Source organism: Numida meleagris, chromosome 10, assembly GCF_002078875.1.
Source record: "Numida meleagris isolate 19003 breed g44 Domestic line chromosome 10, NumMel1.0, whole genome shotgun sequence".
Classification (NCBI taxonomy): Eukaryota; Metazoa; Chordata; class Aves; order Galliformes; family Numididae; genus Numida; species Numida meleagris.
The window spans coordinates 9,539,885-9,561,845 of NC_034418.1; the positions used below are offsets into that span (position 1 = coordinate 9,539,885).

Here is a 21,961-nt window from a genome sequence, read left to right on the forward strand (position 1 = left end):
GCCATTTCTCCGAACTGCTGATCCTGCATTCTTACACTGTATTCTACACCACTGTGAGATGAATCCATCTCTTTACTCATCTGCCTGCCAGCACTTCATTTATAATTGGTCAGTCTTCATGCTCCTTTCCTAAATTAAAATAAGTTTCAGAAGCACTGTTTGTATTCTGTGTCACTCACTTGACTCGAACATAATGTCAAGTATGTTATAGTGTATGCTTCTCAGCACTGGCGGCCAAATTGTGATTATTTTATCATGGTGTAAAAAATTTTGTTACATTGATGGTGCATCATTATGGGAATTAATGAAAAATGAAGAGGAATGTTTTCTGATAATTTCAGAAGGACAGATCTTGTGTTTCTATGATAGCATCTGTTTGATAAAGAAACAAAAGTTTTCAGTTTTCCGTGTGGTAACTTAATTCTTACCTAACCCATCTTTCTGATTTCAAATGGAACCAAAGTATTCTGTTACTACTTTTAGTGACCTGGCTTGAATCAAGGCTTCTGCTTGATAAATGCCTGTGTTCTGTGGTAATATGTGAAAAAAGTATGTTCAACATATTTTCAGTATGTGAAATAAAAAGCCCTTGTGCTGGAACAGTGAAGTTCAGCCTGTCCTACCTATTATTCAGTGTCTCTGGTTTTTACATTGCATTTTTTCCTTGTTCTAGATGGGTTTATTTACCTAATCTAAGTTGTAATAAAATGTAACTTAGCAACTGTGTTTATAGGTGTATTAACCTAAGGACAAACTGAAGGACCTTTATTTCCCAGTGGTAGAGAAAAAAACAGTTTTATTGAACACATGCAAACATATTAACAAAAACTGTACAAAGTCCTGGTAATTAAAAGAATGAGGTTTATTTTGGGCAACTTCAATCGCTGTTCCCAAGCATTACCAAAACTTCTGCCAGATCAGTTGGATATACGCCTGCCTAGGTGCTATCTCCACTGACAGCAGATAATGCCCTAGTGGCGCTATTGTATTGCATGGTAAATGGGTTAAGCAGTGACAGAAGGGACTGTATTTGGAAAGCTTTGAGAATCCAGTGTGCATAAACTTTTTTATCACTAAATAATCTTTCACTTTTATGACACCAGTTTTCAAATAGTACGTAACTGCATTTCCTTTGATTCGTAATGAGAAGTTGTAGAAGTGCTTAAAGCTTCTTAGCAGTGCTTGGTGTTCACATCCAGAGTTCATCCACCTTGGGTGATGTTTACAAGCAGTTGACCTCAATGTTGTGTATGTATGGGGAGCGTGTTTTACAAATTAAAAATGCATCTAATTTTTAAGGATTTTTTTGTAAATTATTGATAAATTCCCAGTATTGATTTCTCATGGGTTTACTTTGCTATGAAAGAAAATGCCTCAAGAACACAGGAAATTTTCTGGGCCATCACAGTAACAGTATGTATTCTTTTTAGTATTTAACTTTTTGTGCTTTTTCTGTTACCTTTATCAAAGTCAGTGTGATGCTTAAATATTTCTAGTTTTATACAACCACTATAGTTACAGATTTCAGTATAGTTAACATTTTCTGCTTCCATTTGGGTTTTTATTATGGGAATGAAGCAACAAACAAAAAGCTGATCCAAAAAAATTATGTATGAATTCCAAAACTTTAGTAATATGACTTAATACTGAATTACTTGAATATTGATGTGCAGTATTGTGAAAAAACAATTCTTAAGAAAAAGAAGATGAATATCTATCATACAATTTAAGGGCTGGCACTGCTACAGAAGATGCTCTGGAAGAAGTCAGTGCGTCTTCCTGCGAAGCAGCTGAATCTGAAGTGCGATTCACACTGCTCAGTCAGGAGGAGGAGACTGCATTCTCTGTCAGCATCTCATCAACCTTGGTAAAACTGTGTTAGGAAAAGTGTTAATGGCTGGAGTCCTACAATTCTGCTTTGTGGACAGCTGCGCTTTCACACACCATCAAGCTATTTGTGTCCTGTCTGCTTTCCAGTTAAATATTTCTGTCCTTGAAAGAACAAGATCTTGGGCAGGCAGCCCAATATAAGAACATCCTCACAACTCAGGATATTAAGATCAGAGAACAGACACCAAAGTTGTTTGGATTTTTCTTCAGTTTTGGTTGTATTTCATCTATAGTTTATTTGGTGATACTGAAGGAATTCCCTGAAATTTGGCCTTTTAATTAAGATGTATAATAAAGACATTATTTACCACACAGAGGCTTTCTTTTTGCTGTTCAGTTAATCTAACACCAGGTACGTGCTTTGCCTGTGTTACAACTCCAAGCTTATCAGCTGTTTTGCTTTTTAACTGGATAGTTGTTTTATGTTAATTTGGAACTGTACCACATTTTGCCTGAGTAAGGAACAGCCTTTTCTTCAAAAAAAAAAATAAATATGTAGATTTACATTCATAATTACTATAGTTGGAGAATATGCTGTTGTCATATTAATGACTCTTAAAAAATACATTAATTTTGAAGAAGGTAACTGTTCTACTGTTCAGTGTTGTCAAATCCAGGCACGAAGTTCTTTCTGTAATAATCCTATCTTTGGTGAGATGCATAAGCTATCTTTATTCTTATTGCTAAGATTGTTGTTGAGTTTCATTTTTAGTAGGTGATTGTTTCACATCACAGTAGCCAAAATCATGTCCATAAAGAAGATCCTTCTGAGAAATTTCATCCAGGTATGAATCATTACCTGTAACAGTATTCCACATATTGTTATTTCCCAGAGATTTATGTAAGAGTTCTCTCATTCTCCTGTTTTCTTTGGATGTGGATTCCCAAATGACTTCAAGTTCACCTTCTACTTTTCTAGGAAAAAAAGAATATAAATCTTAATTTCAGAGGCACTTTTCAGCAGTATGCAACTATAGTATGTGCACAAGCAAATTACACAATGCATATATTTAGATGCTTGAAATGTTCTGATTTCAAATTAAATCCTATTTTGCTTTTTAAAGCCTAGTAAATATAATGTCAGGACTGAAGTTAGTTCAACGCAAAGAGCAACACTTGTGAGATCAAAATGTTGTGACTGCAGTTCTGCTTCCTCTAACAGGTATGTTTCTGTCATACATGCACCTTATCTTCTGCCAGATATCAAGAGTTCTGTATTTTGTCCACTGGCTAAAGAAGTCTCATTAAGCAGCAGGTCAGTTTGGGCTCTGTGCTCAGCTAATGCCTCTTTGTGGAGGCCAAATAGAAACGATGTCAACTTCTGGACTTGTTTGTGTGGGAGTGGTGTGACGAAACAGATACATTTAGAGAGGGAGTGGAGTGTCTGAACTGTTCTTGGAGGATTAACTTTTAAACAAATCTGACAGATGCAGAATCTGAAAGTGTTTGCTGACTTCACTTTGGAATAAGTAGTCAAAGCATGTTACTGTCAAAGAAGCACACTGCGGATTCTCCTGACTTTGCACACAGTATACTACAGACATAAGTCTTCAGTGTGGCATAATGTACAGTTTTTACAGGTAAGCTGCTTTTCATGTGAGCATCTAAGAAGCAGCAGTTACAATACAACTGTAGTTACAAAATGGTAGGTTTTTGTTTCTGCAGTTTTTTTGTTTTAAGAGAAAGTGAAGTGTGTTCTGCATATGGCAAATTTGTCACTTGTTAACAAAACGGGTAGATTCAAAAGGAACCTGTCACGTGTACTCATTATGCAAGGGAGGTGGTGGAGTCACCGACCTTGGAGATGTTCAAGGAACGTTTAGACATTGTGTTGAGGGACATGGTTTAGTGGGGTTATATTGGTGGTGGGTGGATGGTTGGACTGGATGATCTTGTAGGTCTTTTCCAACGTTGGTGATTCTGTGATTAGATGGATTCTATTTTCTGCCAGTGTGAAAGCTGTTGTGGAGGGTGGATGGGAAAGTGTTCAGCCTTTAGTAGAAGAAGCTATTAAATAATTAACACATCTTGATGATTGTAGACCCCTAAATCATCAGAAATTAGGCTCAGATTGCTGTTTCTAATACATATGATTCTTTCTTGATATTTAAAAAAAAATAAATTCCTCCTTCAAAAGGTACTGGAGCTGGGAAGGATGGAATTAGGAGCATTTCAGCATTTTCAATACAGTTAAACGAGACTGAGAAGAGTAATATAGCATATGGGGCTCTGATATAAAAGCAGCTTGCTGCTGTGTGTAGTTGACTGCTCCCATGCCATTCTTCCCTGTCAGATCTACTTGGATTGTTTCTGCCTCTGACTGACTTACTTTTTTTGCAGCAGCACTTCATCAAGGGTTTCCTGTTTGTCTTGCAGCAGCCACTGCAGGTGCTTCATTTCTTGCTGGTACTGAGCAGTCTTCCCAGCAAAATCTTTCTCCTGCTCAGTCATTTTGAGACTGATATCTCCAAGCTTCCCAGCTGCTCTCTTTCTATAGAGCTATAGAGTTAATAGGAAAAATGTTATGACAGCAGAAATGAGAGCAATTTACTACCAACAAAAGAAGTTGTGAGAGATTCACTTGCAGTTTAGTCTTCTCATCAATTATTCTTTTCTTAAATCATCAGGTATGTTGCATTATGGTTTTTGGTTTTTTTAACCTATTTATCATGTCATTACACTTGCAGTTTGTTCTGCATGTAAAACCAGTGTGTCCAGTAAATACCATACAGCACATTGGACTGATTCTGAGTGTTTTAGACCACCATCTTAGTTACTGTGAATAGAATAGATATTTTGAGTTTATTTAAACAACTGTTGAACAAAACCATTTTTCTCAATTGCATACTGATTAAAAAAATCAAACATTGTGACGTACTTAAAAAAAAAAGTCTCATTGCAGGATAGTTCATGTTGTATTTGATTATTTAGAAAAAAAAATGCAAAACCTGTACACTTGAGTTGAATCTTTTCTGATTACAAAGGGAAAAAGTTAACATTAAATGTTCTGCTCTATAATCAGACTTGTTAATGATGTTCATTCAGTGACCTGGCTGACACATGCAGTATTCAAATACAACGTAAGACATTATTTGGGATGAGTGATGACTGTGATTTCATTTTTTAAAAACTCAAAATCAGCATCTTTCATAACAACACTGATACAGAGTTACTGCTGACTTACCTTACTACAAAAATAGTTTTACAGAATATTCAGGTTAGAACTTGTTTACCTTCACTTTTTCTTCCAACCTTCCTAAGCGTAAACTGCCTTCTACTATTTTGTTTAGAACTCCATGGTTCTCGTTTTCCAAGCACTTGGCCTGCAAATATATTGTGTAGATATGACTAAATATAATCATAAGTTCTGAGAAAACAGATAAAATACATAAATTGAAGAAGACAAAGATATTCTTTTTTTTGAGTTCCAGTAGTCTTAAGAACTAAGAACCTTCCAGTACACGAAGGGAGCTTATAAACAAGAGGGTGACCAACTTTTTACACAATCAGATAGTAATAGGACATGGGGGAAGGACTTTAAACTTAGAGAGGAGATTTAGGTTAGATTTTAGGCAGACTCAGCATGGTGGGGCACTGGAACGGGTTCCCCTGATCTGGTAGCTGACTGCCAGCCCATGGCAGGGGATTTGCACCTAGATGATTGTTCAGGTCCCTTCCAAGCCATTCTATGATAAGAAGGAGGAAGAATCCTGAAAATCATGCTAATGTTCAATTAATAATTTTAACTGTGAATACTATTTGGCTAACAAAATAATACTTTATTTTGAAAGGATCATAGTTACTGATGCTGTAAGCCAAAACAATTCTGCATATTTTTCTGCAGCTGAATCACCCAATACAAAGAAATAATTTTGACAGCTGCTAACTCAGGATTAAAGTTCATCACTGTTGCACTATTAAAAATGTTTTATGTAAATCTCCTGCTTAATTGCTCCTCTTTTTCACTGGATTTATCAGTGGACTGTCACTTGTCCTAGAAACAGTAAATTTAAGAAAATGTGTTGTTTTGTTGAAATGTGGTTAGTTATTTTTAATTCTTCACTAAATAAGAATGTGGGCTAATTTCTTAGAGTGCTGTCCTTTGTGCTCTCCTTGTTTTCCTGGATTAAATCTGTATGAGGTGAATTTCAGTGCTAGAGAATTAAAACGGCTAAGCCTCAAAATGGAGAAGTAATGAAGGGAAATTAAGTACATATCATCATCATCATCATCTGTACACACAAGGCCATATAATTCAAAAGAGTGAAATTCCATTCTGTTTGGTAGGCCTGGCTTCTGATTGCTGGGTCCATTTATATGTGTGCAGAGAAGGCTGTATCATAGTTAAATGTGGTTTGGGCTGCTTTCTGTGGACAAACTGTGAGCTTTTTGCAAATGGATGAAACTTTTTAGTTTCAGGTGCTCATTTCTGAAGGAAGAGTAGCATGTTAAAATGCTACACACTTACAAAGACAAGGCTTATGCCTGTGGTGATCAAAGTTTATGTTGGGAAATCTTTTCTTCCAAAACAGGCTTTTACTGCTAAAAGTACTCTGAACATCTAATAGGTTATTATTAAGCCTAGTAGCGTGTCTTGTACTTACAGGTAATTCTGGATCTCTGATATTTGTAATGTGATGTGATGAATACGTGAAAGAAGACATACAGGAGATTGCAAGGTAAGAAAGAGTTTCTCTCAATTCTAGGAGATATTTACTGTTCCTGGTTTCACAGTCCTGAAGTGTGGTTTGCAGGTGGACCTGCAGTTCTCCTGTCCATTACTTCCAGCAACAGAAGCCAAAGGAGCCTTATTTTAACAAGGTTTTTTGAAAGTTTTCTAGACCAATTTGAAGAAAGAGTACTAATACTTAAAACTGAAACCATCCTTGAGATCTTGTAAATGAAACAATGTTGTCTATAACAAAATGTCCCCTCATACAGAAGCTGGGCACTTATTCTAAACAGAAGTTGTTCCAAAACTCTCCACAATTTTGCCAAAATAACTGCTCACTAAAAAGAAGCATTAATGTATGTGCATCTAAAGTAGAAGGTCCATACGGATCACGAAGGACCACAGCTTACCATCTGAATCAGAAATGCATACAAAGAATGTATGGTTTCATGCTATTTTTCAGTATATGCCGCTTCAGTATCTGAAACCAATATCTACAATCAGATTAAATAATTCCGTTAAACTTGATAGGTACTCTGGCAGACCCTAATGCTGATGTGAATTAAGGCTTAATTATGTTACCCCCAGAAACTAGGGTACGTATTTCTAGCCACTCTTCTATAAAATAATCTTTTGTTTGTAAATCCTCTTTCCAATATCCATTTGTGTAGCTAAGTCAGTCAACTGAAATCTTTTTTAATAATTCAAATTCATATTGAGAATTGTGCTGGTAAGATGGAAACAGAAACATCAATTTAGTCAAATTAATGAAAGGTAATTACCAAGAAAATAAGATGATCGCGTTCCTGAGCTATCTTTTCCACCAAACTGATAAGGTTTGTTAGATAGTGATGGGCTGCAACTTCTTTTTCGGTTGCTTCCTCCAATTGCTGCTTCAGAAGACCTATTTTCTTCTTTAATCGTCTATAAAATTAACAGGAGAATCTTCAGATTGGGAATTAATAATGACATTAAGAGAACTTACAATGCAAGTGCAAATCAACTTGCACAATCAGATATACTACTAAAGATACACTGTCTTGAAATGTTCTGAGTGGTGAAAGTATCATTGCCCATAACTTTGGTTTTATAATGCGCTGTATGAATAGCAGCTGTAACAATTATTCAAAAGAACAATTTCCACAATGGCTATAAACTCGTATTTATAAAAAAAATACAACAGTAGTATTGTTGTTATTTTTTGAAGGTTTGTTCTCCCTCTGAACCACTCAGGTACACGTCAAAGTCTACAGGTACTGGAATATCCTGCTTTTCAGGATCTGCACACACGACTAATCACAATAGCTAACTGCCATCTCTGAAGATACATTCTTAATTTGCACGTAAAGACAAACTTATGTCAACATGTAAAAAGTTTAGCAAAGTTATTTAACAACCAAGCCTAATAAGTGTGATGAAGATGTATTTGAGGAGACACGGTTGCTCTATATTAAGTAGAAATGACACACTGGGATGTGAGACATTATTTTTACAGGTACTACTGCTGTGGTATTTTTAGAAATTTAAGTATTGAGAAAATGAGAATGTAATACAAAATGAAAAAAGAGAAACCTGTTTGTTTTTTGTGTCTGTTCCATCTCAGCTTCCAGGATCTTCTTGTCAGCCATGAAGTTATTTTTTTGTAAAAGCAGTTTCTTGTTCTGGGCTTGCAGTGATGCAATCTTTCCCATGAGATCTTCCACCTCAGTGTGCTTTTTCTGCTGCTCCTGCTGTAAATGGCTGCAAAAACCAACCCCACAGAACAGGATTCCTGTATACATCTACTTCAGTATAAAGCCGAATTACGGTAAGACACTCGTGCTGAAGATATGAAAAAGGTACATTAGTAATGTTTAGTGTTCAGTGGTGTCGAACAATGGTTTTACAATCTGATGACATACCAAACTGTGAATGAATTATAATACAAGCAAAATAAATAAAATAATTCATCCTGACTGCATTTGAAATAGTTTAAATTATAAAATATACAGTCCAAAATGCATTTCCTGCCTATTTTTTCGAGGAAACTACTTGTCAGAACTTGTAGGGAAGGGATTGTACCAAGAAACAATGAAATTACCATCCTCGGGTGAAAGAAAACAAATTTGCAGAATGTCTTTAGAAAAGGATTACTTTGCAAAATACGCTGTGTGCCAGAACTTCTGTTTTATCATTTTCATGCCTTCACTGTTGAGATTTACTTTTATAATTTTAATTGTCTATAGAAAGCAAGATAGTATTTTCAAAATACTGACATTTCTTTACATATGAAGGTAACTACCAACGTACAAAAAATTACCAGCATATTCCTACCCACAGAATGATGCATGCATAAAAGGATTTGCTCGTGTGAATGTTGTGTAGAATTGTTTCTTTTGCACCATATGCAAACTCATACCTTTTTAAGTCATTCACCAAAGCAAAGTGCTCCTCTGCTGCTATTCTGCTATCCAGTTTGGCCTTGAGTTCTTCACAAGTAGTGCACAGAGCTTTCAGCTGCTTCTGGTAGTCACCTATCTGTTCTTCTTGACTCTGTTTCTTCTCTTCTAAAACTATTATCTGTTTGGTCAATTTTGAAGCTTTTGGAAAGAAAAAACCACAACTGGGTATAGCAGAACTAATTCAATCATTTAGTGGAACTCAAACCAATAATATATTAATTCACAGTTCTTTATAGTATTATGTAACAGTGGATTTGTCAGGTTTTTTGTTCTAATGGTTCAGGCTTTTTCTGTCCTAATTTGTTCTGGAGAAGTGCCAGATTTTTCCACATTTAGGTAACTATAAACACGAGGACAGTCAAACTTTAAAAGCAGAAAGGAAACTGTTTCTGGAATTAAGTGTCAGATAAACAGAATTTCAGAATTAAAGCTTTGCTATATAGGTTCACTTAAGAAAACGGTTCTCATCGTAAGCTTTATAGTAATGAAACATAAATGTTTTTCAGGACATCCTCATCTGTGAATGAAGATTCACAGAATTCATACCTTCAGTCTTGCTTTTTAAACAGTTAAGCTTCACTAAGAAATCTTACTTTCAATGTTAGGATTTTCAACTGTAACATGCCAGACTTCTTTTTCCTCAGTACTCAATCAGAAGTCTACTATCAAATTATCGAGAGGAATTGGCTGGTGTAGAACATAATTATTCAACTAAATAAAAACCTCTAATAAAACAGTAATACGTAACCAAACTGATTACTTCTTGACATACGCATATAACTTTAAGCAATATCAAACTATGAAAGTAAAATCAAATGCTGCTACCTGTGATATAATCAACTACATTTTATCAGTAATAAACATTGGTTACAAAGCAGAAAAATGAACAGATAAAGCCCACACATTCTAAATTGAACACGAAAGTGTGTAAAAGTTCTAAGTGCTCTTGAATTACGCTTGCTTTACTAATTCCATTTTTTTTAGTTCTGGTCACTTTTTCAGAAGAAGGAAGTCAAAACAGACTGTGCTGTATAATAATCAGTAACTGATAGTGGCATTCCTTTTTGCTATCAGCTGACAGCCAGAGCATGACTTCATAGTAGTCTTACCTGCATTCAGTAATGCTTTATAAGCATCTTATCGAGTTGGGGGGGGAAACACAACAAAACTGCAGTACCGTGTGTGGGGTAGAACATGCAGTTGCTGTGACTAGCAGCTCAAGCACATACCTTCTTGAACATGTTGTCTGTGACTGTCTTTTGCTTTAGCTTGTTGAATTTCAAGTTGCTCCATCAACAGCCTGTTTTCTTCCAAGACCAGCTTGGCCTGAGTTTGTAGCTGGTGCCTGCAATAACAAGCAGTTTATAAAATGACTGTAGTTTATGTCCAAAGGAAAAAACAACCAACTTCCAATAGTGTAAACTAAAACTATATTTTAATGCCTTTCAGCAACAAATGAAAAACCTTCATTGAAAGTGTAGTGGAAATGCTAAGTCACAGCCTGAACCAGTGATGGAGCACCTGGTGGGAAGGCAGAGCCAACCTAGGGGAGCTCAGGTGCAAGCAGTGCGCCTAAGTAACTGGTAGAGGTGGAGCCTGGCTCCAGCCCTTCCCAGACCTTATTCAAGGACTGACAGTGGAGGCAAGGGTGTCTCTTGCTGGAGATCCCTGCCTACCGAAGGCCTTCTGAAGGTAAGCAGCTTTTTTCCTTCATTTCTGCATCTGCTGCATTTGAGCTCGTTCTCATTTGCTGTAGCCAGACTTTACCACTCTGCTGTTATCACGGTACTTTCCATTCCATTACAGCATTAGAGAAAGCAAGCTCAGAACCCAAGGTAAGCTTACTAGACACATAAACACTTGACTTTGAAAATGTAAATTATTTGAAGTAATTTTCTGCAAACTAAATTAAAAAATTCTCTATAGAAAGAAAGAAAGATAGGTATTGTAAATTAGAGTCAAAGAATCAGAGTGGTTTAGGCTGGAAGAGACCTGCATCTCATCTGGTCCAGTCCCCTGCCAGTCTTAAGATCTGTAATCTTGTGCATTTGCATGAAGCAAGCAAAACAATGAGTAATTTTTTCATTTATTTCTTGTAAAATAACTTGCCATTCTGTAGTGGTAATTAAGTTATTTTTATTTAATTGCTCATGCAGGTCTTCATTTTCCTTCACCAGCTTTTCGACTTGTACTTTGAAGTTCTTCATATCCTCCTGGAAGATAAAGGAATTCAAACTAAAATATTTAGAGGTAAATATTTTGTTTTAATTTTTACATCAACAAAATATGCATGACTGAGTGCCCTTCTAATTCCATGTTAGCAGCATGTTATCTCACTAGTCACTCATCTTGAGCTCACATGCGCATATCTGAATTGTCAGATTTTTTGCCAAGTGTCATTTGAATTAAGCATCTTAAAATGTAGATTCAAGAAAATGAATTCTGGAAACTATCAGATAATAGTATACATTTTCAGTATGAAACACTGCTCATTCTCTGGCTTAATTTTTTGAAGGAAATAAATTATTCTGAATAACGGTTCTGCTCTGAAGCTGATGTAGTTCCTTGGATTTGGTTATATATGGCTTAAATGAGAAAACGTGAACGCCTTGGTAATCTTTGGTCACTTTTGTTCACTGTTTGAAGAAAGATTCTCAAGCAACAATTTTTTAATTTAAAGATTCAGTGGTAAAATACACGTATAAAGAGCAAAAACAGGTAGTACCCGTTCCCATTCAGTAAATAACTTGAAATAAATATACTTCATTCACTAAATCCAAAGGCCAGCTAATACAGGGCACTGGCATCCCCATTACGAATGGCAGCAGCGAACTTTTTCTTCTGCTGGCTTTTTATGGGTTATTCAGAAACCACAATTCCCGTATATATCAGTACTGTGCCCTGTTCTACGTCTGAACAACCTGACAAAAAACAAGCCAAGCATTTTAAGACAGAAAAATAACTGTATATACTAAATCACTTTTAATTTTAGGCAGAAAACAGCTTTGACAAATCCCTTATAAATAAATAGATCTTTCTGCTTTATTTTAGAAGTATTTTTTCTTTAAATGACAACTTGCCTCATGTGCAAAAATTAAATCTTCTTTTTCTTTTATTCTGTCTTCATATGCCAACAGAAGAGGTGACAAATACTTCATATCCAGCTTAAAAAAAAAAAAATCTTATTATAAATCAAATACAAACCATAATCTCATCAGTAGTTTTAATTTCTCATTCTACTTGCTTTTTCATTGATGGTTTTAAAAACTGCCAAGGGCTTTCAGTTGCTACTAGTTCTATGTATAATTGAAGGTGGAATAAATAGTTCAGGAACTCCTTATATTACAGAACAGATAATTTAAGTAAACTTGCACAAATTCAAAATACCATTACTTTCAAAGGGACATGAAAGTGCTTTGTGCTTAATTGCTCTGCAGTTCATGCTAGAAACCAAGTTATTTTCTCACAGGAACGCATACTAAAGAAAATTCGTACATAAAGAAGAATTAATCAGCCAGTTATAACCTAGACATTTCAACTTGGAAAATTCATCTTCACATGCTGCACATCACAGAACAAAAGAATTGGTGAAGCTGGGAGGGACCTCTGGAGGTCACCTGGAGCAACTTCCTTGCCCAGGCAGTCACCTAGAGCGTTGCCTAACACCAGCTCCTTCCTCATTCTGACTGAGGAGATACGGGTTAATTTTATGGGTATCAATGAAACTAAGCATTTTGTGGATGATTTGCATGCTACTTTCTACTAGTGGACCTGTGATCATTTCTATCATCAGGATCACTAAAATATAGAATCTTAGTATTACTTAAAATAATTTCAGGAGAAGAATAACAATTAAGATTAATAAGTAATAGACCTTGGAGCAAAACATACACCAGACAATACTATGTGATGGTATTTATGATTCTCAGGGTAGCTGTACTTAAATTGCTTTCATGAGTACAAATTTAGTAACTGTATGCAGCTTGTAGCTTATCATGAGTTCACCCAGAGGTGTACATATTCACTGCAAATTCTTGCCCTGCATCTGCCTTTTCATGAAACAAACGTTCATCATATTCTACCACTATGTGACAGTTCAACGGCATAACTAAATAACATCCTGTAAGTTTGAGTATTTTGATTCTAGTAAAGAAATTCTATTCCTTTACTTGGAAAGGAATGAATAGATAAGCAAAAATATACTACTTACCAACCATGGGGGTGGTGGTCCTTCCATGGGCAAACTATTTATTTTTAGATGCTAAGGAAGATATTTAAGAAGAAACTGAAATTATTTCCTGCTTTTTAAAGCACCAACATTAGTCACTGCAAAAGGGTACAACTTGTAACTATTACCCCCAAACAAGGTTATGTTTCTAATTACATGTGTTGCATGTGTAACACGTGCACAGTCAGCAAAACTGAAATTTCAGCATCTTACTAACATAGGCTGACTTTTTAAAGCTAGACTTAAAGGTAAGTACTTATTCTAAATTTCAATGGAAGCCTATGCCATTTGTAGACTGAAGTTATTTTATCTGGATTTACCCCCAAAAAACTCGAAGGTGAATTTAAGCACAACTGGACATTTCCATACAGCCTGCCGTTGTAGCCAACATTCTTACCTCTTCTTGGGTCAGTGGCCTGAATTTAGTTTGATAGCGACTTAACTCTACATTCAAACGATGGACTGTCAATTTCAAAGCATCATTTTCATCTACGAGTTCTTGTGCTTGTTGCCTCAGAGAAAGTAATTCTGTAGTCTCTCCTATTAAAACAAATACCTTATCCATTTCAGTCAAATGTCAAGAAATGTTAACATTAATTTGTTAATTTTAAGGAAAAAAAATCTCAGTAAGCCAGAAATACAAGAGAACATCTCAAAACTGCTGGGGAATAAACTCATGAAAAATTACTAACACAAAGAACACGGAACAACATTCTTTCTCATGATCCTCCAGTTATTCCTTGACAAAAATCCACCAATGCAGAAAACATTGTACGAAAAATCCTTCTACGTCACTACTTGCTCAAATCTGTAACACAGAAACCCACTGCCCCGGGAATAGATTACAAGGAATTAGAAAAATCAAGCAAGATCACTAACAGTTAATATTGAAAGAATGTTTCTCCCACCTTCATTTTGTATCATCTTTGCAGCTTTAAGTTTTCTGTTTTCTTCTTCTAGTCTCTTCAGTTTTAATTGCTGTTCTTCCATTTGCTGTTTTATTCCCTCAAGTTGTTGGCCCACAGCCTGGTACGCCTTGTTCAAAGACCAGTTTTCTTGTTGTAGCTCTCTGAGCTTTTCTTTAGTCATATTTTCTCGTGCTTGCCTTGCACGAATAGAGACATCTGTAGATGCCACAGTTCAATATATTTTAATTGTATTTAGACTCAAAGATAGCAAGTTTCAGCAAATTATAATCCATTTTTTCTATTATTAGCATGAATGATACTACAGAAGATATATAAATCAACGCATGGCTTCTAGAAGATTAAGGTCAGAAAGAATGAAAAAAGTGTATTTGAGAAGAGCTATATTGAGGAGTAGCTCCAAATTCACATTTTCTGAGACACTACGGAAAAAAAAAACAAACTCTTTCCTTAAAGCACAAGGAAAATGCACTTACATTTTCCTCTCCCTAGCATGGATAACCAGAGAGGTGAGACACAAACTTCCACTGCAGGAAGCAAAGTGTCCATGCCTGCACAGGTTAGTTGATCTTCCTGTGCCCCCTTCTGTTTTAATCAAGTATGTAACGAAAGCTTTGCTCTTCTTCCCACTGAACAAGTTTCACTGTTCTGTTACTGCACAGAAGTTACTTAACAGTCCTCAAAAAGTAAAATTTTAAATTGTCTGCAGAAATACAGATCGTTGTTGCATTAGCAATAAGGGATTTACTTCATTTTTTTTCTTTTCAGCCATATGGACTAAAGAGCTTACCTATTAAAATAAAAGCTGCAGTTTCACCATTAATGACAGACTTTGAGACAGCAAAATCTAATAGTACACTGATGTGAATATAACTTACTATAGTCGCAGTTTCTTAGTATATGAATATATATATGAAACCAAATAACTAGTTGTGATATACAGAGCTCTGTTACTGAAGACATAGCAGCTTCACATGTTTAGTCACACTATTTACTTCATGTGAGAAGGTGTGAGATACCATGGAAATACACAAAAACCCATGAACTCATGACAGGCAGATACCTTCTCCCTGTGACAAGCACAGAGGTGCTGTGCCTGAATTTGTTACAAGGATGCAGGAGCATACATTTGAAGCAGCAGCTAAAGACAGACCACACACCTCAAGTCAACCAGTCAGTTGCAGTGGGATGCTTAGTAATGGTGAGAGCCTCTAACATGGATAAAATTTAGGGGACTAGAGAAGTCCAGTATAACTTTATTTCGTTCTACTGTTTAATAATCATTTCCTTCATATTAAAAAATGTCACTTAGATTGGAAAATAAAAACAACTTAAATACCCAAAGTAAAAAAGCCAAAACTACTGTTTTAATACATATCACAGAACACTCAGCATTTTTCCTCTTCTGCACAGGGGAAATACTTTTTTTTTTTTAATGAATTAGTCTTAGTGAGTACAAGCAGGAAAATGTATTTTTATAAACACATGCATTCTTTAAAGTGAAGATTTGTAGTAATGTCACAGAAAAACCAAGTACCTGGGGATGGTGGAGGCTTCTCCCAGATAAGACTTTCAGCTAATGGTTTTTCTTCCTAGCAGGGAAATAACAGAAAAGAGACAGTTTGCTCTGAGTTACCCTATCTGAAACACACTGAACAGCATCAGTGCTAGAGAACTTAAGAAACAGAACTTTTGAAACAGCTTCTTCGATATCAACAAAATTGAAGGTTGGATTCACTGCTGCACTTGTCATTTATCTGTCTTGACATCTTGTCGTTACTTAGCACTGTTACTGGTCACTCCTGAACACTTGAAACAGTATTCATTTTTATTGTCAAAGATGTACAGTTCTTAAAACAATTCCATAATAGATTAAAAAATAAACCAAGTTTCTTGACCTAACAATCTGAATATTGCTCCCTCTTTTTAGTTTGTATGAGAGACTCTTGGATAGTCAGAAACAGTAGTTGTAAACTGTCAGCTCTTCATAACACCAGAGCGCAATATTTTCTGGAATGCATCACAGATAAACTTTCTTATGAGTCTTACCTTTGAATTGAAGCCAAGCTGTTTGCTTTCTGTTAAAGAAAAGCAGATCTGTGGGTTAATTAAGAATGAAAGTATGGGTAAGTCTAAATTTTAAGGGTACATATGGCTACTTAAGTACACATCATGTACTACAAATAAGTGCAAGAAAGTCCTTCTGAAATCCCCTTAGAGGTGTATTAGAATACTGTGATGCATTACTTTACCACTCACGCTGTGTAAATATAAGCATGGAAGAAATGAAATTGTTTTCAGAAAAATGTTCTTACAGCTGATTTTCAGACATATCATTTTCTTAATCTACTAAAAATATTTTCTTTATCTCCTTAACGTCTTCTAACACTGGTAGTTGTTAGTACTTCTGGGGGTTTTGTTTCCATTCTTTGAGTACCATAACACTCCAGTAGTGTTCAGAGAACAAACTGGATTGATTGTGGCACGTATATCAGAGACGTGATAGAGGATGACTGTAGTAGACCAGACAATTACTCTTCTTGGTATTTAGATGTTTTGTTTTTAATACTGACTGTTACTGGATGTTTAGGAGTTTCAGTTATAGAGTGAATACAGAGCAGTCTTCCCTCTATGTGAATTCTTATTTTTCTTTAACTAGAAATGGCTACTTAGTAACATTTCTTTGAGCACTTTTTTTTAAGGGACTATATCATTATGTTAAATTTAGTTTGATCAAAAATCATTTTCTCCCATGATATCAAAGGGTAAGGCATTTTGTCTTAAACTTATTTACCTTCAGATTGCACGTTTGACTCATCCACCAGCACCTGAAACTGAGCTTTATGAGATGTTTCTTTCTTCTCAGCATTATTACTGGGAGATGGTTGAAACTCTTCCTGTGTAGAAATACAACAAGGCCATCTAAATCATAACACTGTTAAGCCAGCCCATGACAGAGCGTCTTGATATGTGTATGAAACCTTTACTATAATAATGTCTCAGTCACATTCAGAATTATACTCCAGAATTTTAAGATAATAAATGATACAACATACTTTCTGGCTTCAGGACTATACGTAAAATATAAGCTTTTCCATGATCAGCAGCAGGTACACAGCTTGGATCATCCAGTCTGTCATAGGGCAGTATTCCTTTTCACCTTATTCAGTCAAAGAATCTGTGAAATTATCATACGTTTGCTTGCGCTGTGTTGCACCTTGGGTGGTGAGGCACTGGCACAGGCTGCCCAGAGAAGCTGTGGGTGCCCTATCCCTGGAGGTGTTTAAGGCCAGGTTGGATGGGGCCCTGGGCAGCCTGAGCTGGTGGGGAGGCAGCCCTGCCACAGCAAGGAGTTAGAACTAGATGGGCTTTAGGGTTCTTTCCAAACCAAGCCATTCTATATCTAAACTTACTCTTTAAAAAAGCTCTGCCATTTATCTACAACGTTACAGTACTCGAATGACTAATGAATAATTTTTAGCTGTCTTAACTGTTTTCCCTTGTTGATTGCCTAGCAACATCCCATGTATGTAACACACCCCTTCTTCCCTCTCCTCTCTTGCTGATTACTGTCTCTTCACGTAGGGGTGTTTTCCAGTTCCTTTCACATACATAGCATTTTATTCCTTCTCTACTACTCAGTTACTTCCTTTTTGTTACGTTTTTGTAGCACTTTGGACAGAGATTCAGACGGAACTTTAAATGTGACTTCAGCAGTCTTAAGCTGCTTCCATGCATTAAACACAGAAAAATCCACTGGTCTTTAAGACACAAGGTCATGTCTTCTGTTTGATTCTGAATGTTCTTCTCTCTGAATGGGTCCTGCTCCTTAGCACAATTCTGAATCAATTACTGAGCTATCAATGTACCTAAAAGTGTTTAAATATCATGCTCTCAATAAAATACTGGACACTTTACAAGATTAAAACGTGTACTTCTATTAAATCTGTAGTTAGAGCAACAATATCAGTGATTTCCTATTAAGAAAAATGTCCTGATAATCATATAAGGAATCTGTGAGGATCACAGACAAACTTAACATGTTTAAGAGTAAACTGTGAAAAGATGTAAAATAAAAATTGAATGAACAAGTAAATAGTAAGAAGAGAATAACAAGCTTTAATAATAATTAATATTCACACTAATATATTAAAAGAATTAAAGGAATTAACTGATTGAACATACTACCTTTTTGTTTTTACAGGGAACAGCATAAATAGCATTGGTGCTAAAGCTTTCTCCCTGTTTCTCGTTACTCAGAGAGCTGGACTCTGCCTCTGCCTCCCTGTCACCATCTGATAGATAGGTTTCCATGTCCTCATCTTCACAGTAGCTGCCTGTTACTTCCAGTGACTGTACAGGAGATCTGTCACTGCCATCAAGTTTCCAGTTGGGCCTGTAAGTAGAAAACAGTTTGAAACCTGCTTCGGTGTTGCTAAATGCTAGTAAAGCAGAGTCATCAGTCTGAGAATATACACAAGTCCAACAGCAGAAAGAAACTGTAAGCTTCTTTAGTTGCAAACAAGGAATCTAACCTATGCATACATTTTAAAACAGACAATACTGGAACTGTATTTTCTTTTCTAGCTGAAAGAAAATGCCACACTAGAGATCAAAGGTTGCTAATTTTACAGCAAGAATAGTCTGAAAAAATTGTTTAGCACACAAGAATTACCTGATATAATTCAGATGATTCTTCAGTGATTAACTGGATAACTGATAGGCATTTGGCAGAAATAATAACATTTCTACTCGCAGTAGCTGTACGATCCTGACCTCCCTGTCTGAGGACTGTATACATCACTTTATGAGAAATAGAATAAGAACTGGGGACATTTTGGACTTCATAAATTAAGTGTAAGAAAAAACTAAGCTTAAGGAACGAGTTTTAACACTAGAATTTGGATTAGTTTTCAGTAACTCTTAGATAAAATTCTATAATTGGCAGATTTTATTTGTAATTTAAGATAGCAAAACAGAAAGCATATGCTACCCCATTCTGAGCTCTGTGACTGTTGCATATGGTTCAAAGCCCTCTTGTTCTATGTGGGCAGAATCCCCTTCAGAAAGCGATCGCTGCCGAGGCTGAGGAATAGCAACCGTGCGCCCTGTCAGGGTTGTTGCAAGGATAGCTGCTGCTAAAGCAGATCTAGAAGAAAACAGAAAAAAAGAAACAATACAGTATTGCTGTCATCTCTGTGCTGCACCCTTTATATCTTCTTCCCATGTAAAATGTCTTCACTATTTAAGAAAAGCCAAAGTTCAAAGTTAATAAGCATTAACAACTCTGAAATTGCTAAGGGACTGGATTTAAACCAGTTAACTCTAAGGTAACGTGCAAAACCAGGTATGCTCTTACAATGCAGGTACATTATAGTACACTATAAATACCTATCAAGTTTTTCCTAAATCAAATGCATGAAAAAAAAATCAATATACTGAATTACATTTCTAGAATTCACACCAAAAATTGACAGTACTTAGCATTCACTTCAGTTATAACTACAGTACCTGGCGGCATGCTGAGAACCTGTGCCATATTTTGCTATTTTGTCTCCTGCTTCCCAGGAGAAAACTACACAACTGCTGATGTCATTATTGATGACTGTGAAGCTATGCGTAAATGCTGGAGCATTACAAACCAGTGCAAGTGTAAGTAGATGGAAGTGCTTGCTAGTGGGATGCTGCAGAGCAGAGTGAAGAGGAAGATGAAGATGAATAACAAATGGGAACAAAGATCAAAGGAGAGGAATGATGAGAGCTGTAACAACAATGACAGCAACTGGAGGTCAAAAAGAAGAAATGAACTGGAATTGACCAGGAATAATACAGACACCAGAAAGAATGCAGAAAACAACCAGAACTGAATTAAACACAGAGAAAGCAAAGAAGAAAAACTGCAAGGTACTACAAATGAAACTAAATTTATATTTTCACTTGGTGCTACTTGCCTGTTACCGCTAATTCAAATCTAGTAGTGTTTTAACATACAAGTTTTTAAGTCCCTGTTTTTTTGTTGTTGTTTTCTAATGCAATAAAATGGTAAGTTAGCAATGTTTAACTTAGCTTTTCTAAGGTGTGGGAAGTTCTTCATTCATGGTACTAGCACTGCTCCAGTCTTACGCTCTAGCATCCAATTTAGAAATGGCCCTAGCTTTACAAAGCCCATTTGTCTTCAATTGACTCAGATTTATAAGTTACGTAGAAAGGTAATTGTCCTAATTCTTATCACACTTTGGAACAGCTCTGCCTAAAAAATGTATTCTGTTTATGAGAAGGCTTATGTAAACACTACAGCAAAGACATGCAGTTCTGCCTATTGCAATTGATGAAACAAAAAAAGAAACAACTCAAAACCTACCTGAGCCTTTCTGGAGAAGGGTTTGGGCTACGAGGGGGAGGGGTGCGGGGAACTGCAGGTTTAGGAGCTATGGTGGCGGCGGGGACCAGGCCATGAGCTATATGTTTCTAAACGATTTAAAATAAAATTAGTTGACAATGACTTCAAGGATCACAATGAAAAAAGTACAGAACTGAACATGCACAAAAACTAACTTTGCAAAATAATGTAAAAGGGAAGAACGTTCACATGCAATTAATGTAAACAGAAGACTTGAAATGGTTTTAAGTGCAACTTCAGAGCATGTATGAATAGTTGCTAATGAAGGTTAGAAATGTCATTTACATAACTACTGTATGCCAATGACTGTAGGTTCTCCACTCATTACAACGCTGTTTGCAAAATCAGAATTGCAGTATACTCATTTTAAGTCTTGCTTTTTGGACATAAGAAAAAGAGGCGTACTAGAAGTACTTCAAATAATTTGAACTTCGTTTTGCAGTAACAGTGTTATTCCCACTCTTGTACAGAAGGTTTGTAACACTCAGTCACTGCAGTAGGAGGGGAAGAAAACGCTTCACTGAACAAGTCTCAGAGTCATAAATGCTCAGCCTGAATCGTGGTGAGGTTTTAACAGCACGCCCAACGCAAAAAAAAAAAAAAAAAAAAAAAAAAAGATAATGGCAAATAGCCATTATTTGTCCTGCTATCTTTCAGCCGCCCTCACCTCCCCGGCAGGCAGCTCTGGTGCTGGGCCGCATTCTCAGTCACAAGATGGTTTTCTCACAATTATGTTGAATTTCCTGTGTTTGAATTTGTGCCCATTGCCTCTTATCCTCTCCGCTGGTATCAGCCAGCACTGTCTCCATAACGTCCATCACCTCCACATCGCCGTTACTTTTTTTATGGTATATAACAGGCGTCGGGTTTTTGCTATTTCTGCTATGGAGAATTTTTCTGTAATACCTTCTCTAACAGGAAAATTAACAGGAAAACTGGGAAAGACTTCTGTGTTTCAGGAAGCGGTATAGCGGCGCTGCATCAGACGCGGAGCAGCCCCGCACGGCGCAGGACCCGGGCACGCTGCGGCTGCCCCGAGCCGCCGGAGCCCCAGGGGCGTCCGGACACCGCCCTCAAACAAGGGGTTCGGATTTGGGGTGGGGATGCGTGGGGCCGTGGGTTGAACTCCACGGCCCCTGTGGGACAAACTGCGGTAACTGCTACCCGGAGCTCCGCGCCTGCCCGAGGCGGTACTCACGAAGGGCCCTTTGCGGCCTCTCCTGAAAACGAATGCCATCGTGGCTGAGGACGCGCTCCACCGCCTTCCGCTTTTCCTCCCGACGCTTCTCCCGGCGCGACCGACCTGCTAGCAACAGCGCTGCGGATTTGCTGGGTATTTGCGCTCCGCCAATCAGCACGCACCTTACTGCGGTCCTAGCAACCAACCAGCGGCACGCCCCGCCC

At 36.8% G+C, this 21,961-nt stretch overlaps 1 protein-coding gene and 1 long non-coding RNA gene across 9 annotated transcripts; one reads left to right on the forward strand and one right to left on the reverse strand.

Moving 5' to 3' along the window:
• On the reverse strand, nucleotides 777-21,910 carry CEP89 (centrosomal protein 89). Of its 6 annotated transcripts, none has more exons than XM_021408411.1 (19): nucleotides 21,756-21,910; nucleotides 20,519-20,625; nucleotides 19,151-19,306; nucleotides 18,346-18,553; nucleotides 16,952-17,054; nucleotides 16,207-16,235; nucleotides 15,695-15,749; nucleotides 14,140-14,355; nucleotides 13,629-13,771; nucleotides 13,214-13,264; nucleotides 12,084-12,167; nucleotides 11,113-11,216; nucleotides 10,233-10,348; nucleotides 8,961-9,141; nucleotides 8,135-8,302; nucleotides 7,345-7,486; nucleotides 5,124-5,213; nucleotides 4,220-4,389; nucleotides 777-2,805 (listed from the first exon to the last, which is right to left on the reverse strand). In XM_021408411.1, exons 1-19 carry the CDS (start codon nucleotides 21,792-21,794, stop codon nucleotides 2,574-2,576), a joined length of 2,394 nt encoding a protein of 797 aa, XP_021264086.1. In that variant the 5' UTR covers nucleotides 21,795-21,910; the 3' UTR covers nucleotides 777-2,573. The 6 variants fall into 6 exon arrangements, with proteins under 6 accessions (XP_021264086.1, XP_021264085.1, XP_021264089.1 ...); XM_021408410.1 differs by having other exon boundaries at nucleotides 10,996-11,216; XM_021408412.1 differs by having other exon boundaries at nucleotides 2,768-2,805; nucleotides 4,216-4,389; nucleotides 10,996-11,216.
• Nucleotides 8,233-20,218, forward strand: LOC110404295. Of its 3 annotated transcripts, none has more exons than XR_002442146.1 (5): nucleotides 8,233-8,369; nucleotides 10,453-10,695; nucleotides 11,160-11,253; nucleotides 18,418-18,555; nucleotides 19,726-20,218. It is a non-coding gene; the product is annotated as an uncharacterized LOC110404295 (long non-coding RNA). The 3 variants fall into 3 exon arrangements; XR_002442147.1 differs by lacking the exon at nucleotides 8,233-8,369 and adding an exon at nucleotides 15,754-15,884 and having other exon boundaries at nucleotides 10,355-10,695; XR_002442145.1 differs by lacking the exon at nucleotides 8,233-8,369 and having other exon boundaries at nucleotides 10,355-10,695.

Excerpts from the sequence above, each read along its gene's own strand:
- CEP89 (XM_021408410.1), bottom strand. The coding sequence starts at position 21,794 with ATGGCATTCGTTTTCAGGAGAGGCCGCAAAGGGCCCTTC. Across the intron at positions 18,554-19,150 it reads GTCACAGAGCTCAGAATGGG|GCCCAACTGGAAACTTGATG; the intron begins GTAGCATATGCT and ends TTCTACTTACAG. Across the intron at positions 11,217-12,083 it reads ATTTAATTTTTGCACATGAG|GAGGATATGAAGAACTTCAA; the intron begins GCAAGTTGTCAT and ends TTTATCTTCCAG.